The sequence below is a fragment of the Oncorhynchus keta genome, unplaced genomic scaffold (genome assembly GCF_023373465.1).
Source record: "Oncorhynchus keta strain PuntledgeMale-10-30-2019 unplaced genomic scaffold, Oket_V2 Un_scaffold_2008_pilon_pilon, whole genome shotgun sequence".
In the NCBI taxonomy this organism is placed as follows: Eukaryota; Metazoa; Chordata; class Actinopteri; order Salmoniformes; family Salmonidae; genus Oncorhynchus; species Oncorhynchus keta.
In genome coordinates, this window is record NW_026290853.1 from 342,501 (window position 1) to 350,000 (window position 7,500).

At 38.3% G+C, this 7,500-nt stretch overlaps 1 protein-coding gene across 1 annotated transcript in view; it reads left to right on the plus strand.

The window, feature by feature from the left end:
• card11 (caspase recruitment domain family, member 11) overlaps positions 1-7,500 on the plus strand; it is an 89,853-nt gene that overhangs the window by 14,275 nt on the left and 68,078 nt on the right. The window contains 3 exon segments of the mRNA XM_052514818.1: positions 3,320-3,468; positions 5,272-5,451; positions 6,760-6,906. Of these exon segments, the coding sequence (XP_052370778.1) occupies positions 3,320-3,468; positions 5,272-5,451; positions 6,760-6,906 (476 nt within the window).

Here is a 7,500-nt window from a genome sequence, read left to right on the forward strand (position 1 = left end):
TTATTATTATTATTAGTCGTAGTAGTAGTAGTACTAGTATTAGTAGTATTGTTGCTATTATTATTATTAGTAGTAGTAGTAGTTGTAGTATTGTTGTTATTATTATTATTAGTCGTAGTAGTAGTAGTAGTACTAGTATTAGTAGTATTGTTGCTAGTATTATTATTATTAGTAGTAGTAGTAGTATTGTAATTATTATTATTATTATTTGTAATAGCAAGGCTGCAAGGCTGCTGGACCAGATGGCATCCCTCGCTGCGTCCTCAGAGCATGCACAGACTAGCTGGCTGGTGTGTTTAAGGACATATTCAATCAATCCCCATCCCAGTCTGCTGTCCCCACATGTTTCAAAGATGGCCACCATTGTTCCTGTACCCAAGAAGGAAAAAATAACTGAACTAAATGACTACCGCTCCGTAGCACTGACTTCTGTCATCATGAAGTGCTTTGAGAGACTAATCAAGGATCATATCACCTCCACCTTGCCGGCCACCCTAGACCCACTTCAGTTTGCATACTGCCCCAAAAGGTCCACAAACGATGCTATCTTTATCACACTGCACACTGCCTGCCCTATCCCATCTGGACAAGAACCCTAACCCTAACCTCGACAATATACGGTGAAATTGCAGAGCGCGAAATTCAAAAAACAAAATTCATAATATTAAACATTCATGAAAATACAAGTGTCATACATGATTCTTTAGCTTAGAATCTTGGTAATTGAACCGCTTTGTCAGATTTACAATAGGCTTTACGGCGAAAGCATTTGATTGTCTCAGGACAGAGCCCCGCATACATTAAGCATAGTCATATTTTCCAAAGCAGCACGGGCGTCTCAAAATCCGAAATAACAATAAAATAAATGACTTACCTTTGAAGATCGTCATCTGTTGGCAATCCAATGGGTCCCAGGAACACAATAAATGGTTGTTTTGTTCGATAAAGTCCTTCTCTATATCCCAGTTTTGTTGGCTTGTTCTGTTCAGTCCACTGGCTCAATGGCGTTCAAGACATGCAGACGATACATCCTAATAGTACCGGTAAAGTTCGTCAAAACAAGTCAAACAATGTTTCTAATTAATCCGTAGTTTCTCAAATATCTATATAATTGATAATATTTCAACCGGACAGTAGCGTATTCAATAGAAAGGAAAACAACCTTACAGCGTGCACACAGTCATCGTGACAGTGGAAGTGGACACTTGCCAAAAAGTCTTATTCTTGTTTTTTTTTTCATAAAACAAGCCTGAAACCATGTCTAAAGACTGTTGACATCTAGTGGAAGCCATAGGAACTGCAATCTGGGAGTTATTCCTTTCATTGTTCCATAGCAAAGCATGTAAATGAAGGAGGTCAAAAAATCCCATTTCCTGAATGGATTTTCCTCTGGTTTTCACCTGCCATATCAGTTCTGTTATACTCATAGAAATGATTTGAACAGTTTTAGAAATTTGAGTGTTTTCTATCAAAATCTACCAATTATATGCATATCCTAGCATCTGGGCCTGAGTAAGAGGCAGTTTACTCTGGGCACGCCAGACTCTCTGAAATTCAGGATACTGCCCCCTAACCTTATGAAGTTATTAAATAATGACACTTTAATAATGTTTAATATCTTACATTACTCATATCATATGTATATACTGTATTTTATGCCATCTATTGCACCTTGCCTCTGCCGCTCAAGAGAACTGCTCCTTAAAGTAACTAACTTTGGCCTTCTGGATAGTGCCCTTATTTCTCATTTGCCTGAACAAGTCAGCCTGAGTATTCGTGTAAGGGTTTTCCTCCTCTTCGTCTGAGGAGGAGTAAGGATCGGACCAAAGCGCAGCGTGGTAAGTGTTCATGATGTTTAATGAAACGAACTGAACACTGAAATACAAAACAATAAACGTGAAATATACAAAACCGAAACAGGACCAAACACTCACAAACCAACAGGGAAACCAGGCTACCTAAGTATGATTCTCAATCAGAGACAACCAGGCTACCTAAGTATGATTCTCAATCAGAGACAACCAGGCTACCTAAGTATGATTCTCAATCAGAGACAACCAGGCTACCTAAGTATGATTCTCAATCAGAGACAACCAGGCAACCTAAGTATGATTCTCAATCAGAGACAACCAGGCTACCTAAGTATGATTCTCAATCAGAGACAACCAGGCTACCTAAGTATGATTCTCAATCAGAGACAACCAGGCAACCTAAGTATGATTCTCAATCAGAGACAACCAGGCTACCTAAGTATGATTCTCAATCAGAGACAACCAGGCTACCTAAGTATGATTCTCAATCAGAGACAACCAGGCTACCTAAGTATGATTCTCAATCAGAGACAACCAGGCTACCTAAGTATGATTCTCAATCAGAGACAACCAGGCAACCTAAGTATGATTCTCAATCAGAGACAACCAGGCAACCTAAGTATGATTCTCAATCAGAGACAACCAGGCTACCTAAGTATGATTCTCAATCAGAGACAACCAGGCAACCTAAGTATGATTCTCAATCAGAGACAACCAGGCAACCTAAGTATGATTCTCAATCAGAGACAACCAGGCAACCTAAGTATGATTCTCAATCAGAGACAACCAGGCAACCTAAGTATGATTCGCAATCAGAGACAACCAGGCAACCTAAGTATGATTCTCAATCAGAGACAACCAGGCAACCTAAGTATGATTCTCAATCAGAGACAACTAACGACACCTGCCTCTGATTGAGAACCGCAGAGTAGGTGAACGGATGATCTCCGCACGTGTGGTTCCCGTCGTGAAGCATGGAGGAGGAGGTGTGGTGGTGTGGGGGTGCTTTGCTGGTGACAATGTCATGATTTATTTAGAATTCAAGGCACACTCAACCAGCATGGCTACCACAGCATTCTCCAGCAGTATGCCACCATGTGATGGTGTGGGGGCTATTTGAACAAGATGGAGAGTGATGGAGTGCTGCATCAGATGCCCTGGCCTCCACAATCACCCAACCTCAACCCAATTGAGATGGGATGAGTTGGATCGCAGAGTGAAGGAAAAGCAGCCAACAAGTGCTAAAAATATATGGGAACTCCTTCAAGGCTGTTTGAAAAGCATTCCAGGTGAAGCTGGTTGAGAGAATGCCAAGAGTGTGCAAAGCTGTCATCAAGGCAAAGGGTGGCTACTGTGAAGAATCTAAATATAAAATATATATATTTTTTAATCCATATATGCTATTTCATAGTTTAATGTCTTCACTAATATTCTACATTGTTGAAAATAGTAGAATTTTTTTTTTGAATGAGTAGATGTGTCCTTTTGACTGGTACTGTATATTCCAGGATACAACAAGATGAAGGAAGATAGGAACAACTACAATGATGAGCTACTGAGGGTGAAGGATGAGAACTATAAACTGGCCATGCGGTATGCAACGCTCAGCGAGGAGAAGAACATGGCTGTGATGAGGAGCAGGGACCTGCAGCTGGAGGTACACACACACACACACACACACACACACACACACACACACACACACACACACACACACACACACACACACACACACACACACACACACACACACACACACACACACACACACACACACACACACACACACACACCTCATCTCTCTTTGTGAAGATTGAACAGCTTCAGTCCCTCTTTATATTATTATATTAGATCGACCAGCTGAAACACAGACTAAACAAGCTAGAGGAGTGTAATTATTATTATTATATTAGATCGACCAGCTGAAACACAGACTAAACCAAATCAAATTTATTTTATATAGCCCTTCGTACATCAGCTGATATCTCAAAGTGCTGTACAGAAACCCAGCCTAAAACCCCAAACAGCAAACAATGCAGGTGTAAAAGCACGGTGGCTAGGAAAAACTCCCTAGAAAGGCCAAAACCTAGGAAGAAACCTAGAGAGGAACCGGGCTATGTGGGGTGGCCAGTCCTCTTCTGGCTGTGCCGGGTAGAGATTATAACAGAACATGACCAAGATGTTCAAATGTTCATAAATGACCAGCATGGTCGAATAATAATAAGGCAGAACAGTTGAAACTGGAGCAGCAGCACAGTCAGGTGGACTGGGGACAGCAAGGAGCCTTCATGTCAGGTAGTCCTGGGGCACGGTCCTAGGGCTCAGGTCAGTTGAAACTGGAGCAGGAGCATGGCCAGGTGGACTGGGGACAGCAAGGAGTCCTCATGTCAGGTAAACAAGCTAGAGGAGTGTAATTATTATTATTATATTAGATCGACCAGCTGAAACACAGACTAAACAAGCTAGAGGAGTGTAATTATTATTATTATGATATTATAATTATATTATAATTATAATTCTTATATTATTATCATTATTATATTATAATTATAATTCTTATATTATTATCATTATTATATTATAATGATATTATTATTATTATATTATATTATAATGATATTATTATTATTATTATTATTATATTATATTACAATTATATTATTATTATATTATTATTATTATATTACTATCATTATTATATTATAATTATATTATTATTATTATATTATTATTATTATTATATTACTATCATTATTATATTATTATTATCATTATTATATTATAATTATATTATTATTATTATATTATTATTATTATATTATTATTATTTTATTATTATTATATTACTGTCATTATTATATTATTATTATCATTATTATATTATTATTATATTATTATTATTATATTATTATTATTATATTATTATATTATTATTATTATTATTATTATATTACTATCATTATTATATTATTATTATCATTATTATATTATTATTATATTATTATTATATTACTATCATTATTATATTATTATATTATATCATTATTATTATAATCATTATTATATTATTACATCATTATTATCATTATTATATTACTATCATTATTATATTATTACATCATTATTATATTACTATTATTATTATTATCATTATTATATTATTATATTATTATTATTATATTATTATTATTATTATTATTATTATTATTATTATTATTATTATTATATTACTATCATTATTATATTATTATATTATATCATTATTATTATAATCATTATTATATTATTACATCATTATAAATTATAATATAATTATTATTATCATTATTATATTGTTATATTATTATCATTATTATATTACTATCATTATTATATTATTATAATCATTATATTATTATAATCATTATTATATTATTACATTATTATTATTATATAATTATTATTATCATTATTATATTAGATCGACCAGCTGAAACACAGACTAAACAAGCTAGAGGAAGAATGTAAGATGGAGAGAAAACAGAGTCTGAAACTGAAGAACGACATCGAGAACCGACCGAGAAAAGAACAGATCTTCGAACTGGAGAGAGAGAACGAGGTTCTGAAGATCAAACTGCAGGAGCTGCAATCTATCATACAGGTACCCAACCCTTAACCCCTACCCTAACCCTATCATACAGGTACCCAACCCTAACCCTTAACCCTAACACCTACCCTTAACTCTTAATCCCTAACACATACCCTTAACCCCTAACACCTAACATCTAACCCCCAACCCCTAACCCAAAGCCCTACCCTCAACCATTAACCCCTCACCCCTAACCCAAATCCCTAACCCTTAACCTCTACCCTTAACCCCCAACCCTTAACCCCTACCCCCAAACCCTTAAACCCTAACTCTTAACCCAAACCCCTACCCTTAACCCAAACCCTTAACCCCCAACCCCAAACCCTTCACCCTAACCCCCAAACCCAATCCTTAACCCCTAACCCCTACCCCCAAACCCTTAAACCCTAACTCTTAACTCAAACTCCTACCCTTAACCCTAACCACTAACCCCCAACCCCAAACCCTAACCCCAAACCCAAACTCTTAACCCCTAACCCCCAATCCCCAACCCCTAACTCTTAACCCAAACCCCTACCCTTAACCCCCAACCCCAAACTCTTAACCCAAACCCTACCCTTAACCCCTAACTCCTACCCGTAACCCTCAACCCTTACCCATAACCCTTAACCCTAACCACTAACCCCAACTCCAAACTCTTAACGCAAACCCCTACCCATAACCCCTTTACCCCTACCCCCTAACACCGACCCTGAACCCTTAACCCCTACCCATAATCCTTAACCCCTACCCTTAACCCCTACCTATAATCCTTAACCCCTAACCCTAACCCTTAACCCCTACCCTTAACCCCTACCCGTAACCCCTACCCTTAACCCATACCCATAACCCTTAACCCCTGCCCTTAACCCTTAACCCCTACCTATAACCCTTAACCACAAACCCCAAACCCCCAACCCCTAACCCCTACCCTTAACCCTTAACCCCTAACTCCTACCCGTAACCCCTACCCTTAACCCTTAACCCCTACCCTTAACCCCTACCCATAACCCTTAACCACTAACCCCAAACCCCCAACCCCAAACTCTTAACCCAAACCCCTTAACCCTAAACCTTAACCCCTACCCTTAACCCCTACCCATAACCCTTACCCATAACCCTAACCCCTAACACTTAACCCTTAGCCTATAACCTTTATTTATTTAACTTTGGGAATCCAAATGATGCATTCATTCTACTTTCTCCCTGATGTGTGTGTGTGTGTGTGTGTGTGCACGTGTGTGTGCACGTGTGTGTGCATGTGTGTGTTTGTGTGCATGTGTGTGTGTGTGTGTGTGTGCGTGCGTGTGCGTGTGTGTGTTTGTGTGTGTGCATGTGTAGCCAGGGCCTCTGCCTGCGTCTGACAAGGCGATCCTGGACATTCTGGAACACGACCGCCAGGAGGCGTTAGAAGACAGACAAGACCTGGTCAACAGACTGTATAACCTGCATGAGGAGATACGGCAGGCGGAAGAGCTACGAGACAAGGTTATTATAGTAGTATTATAGTAGTACTATAGTAGTATTACTGTACAACCTGCATGGGGAGATACGGCAGGCGGAGGAGCTACGAGACAAGGTTATTATAGTAGTATTATAGTAGTACTATAGTAGTATTACTGTACAACCTGCATGAGGAGATACGGCAGGCGGAGGAGCTACGAGACAAGGTTATTATAGTAGTATTATAGTAGTACTATAGTAGTATTACTGTACAACCTGCATGAGGAGATACGGCAGGCTGAGGAGCTACGAGACAAGGTTATTATAGTAGTATTATAGTAGTACTATAGTAGTATTTCTGTACAACCTGCATGAGGAGATACGGCAGGCGGAGGAGCTACGAGACAAGGTTATTATAGTAGTATTATAGTAGTACTATAGTAGTATTTCTGTACAACCTGCATGAGGAGATACGGCAGGCGGAGGAGCTACGAGACAAGGTTATTATAGTAGTATTATAGTAGTACTATAGTAGTATTACTGTACAACCTGCATGGGGAGATACGGCAGGCGGAGGAGCTACGAGACAAGGTTATTATAGTAGTATTATAGTAGTATTAGGTTATACACACACACCGG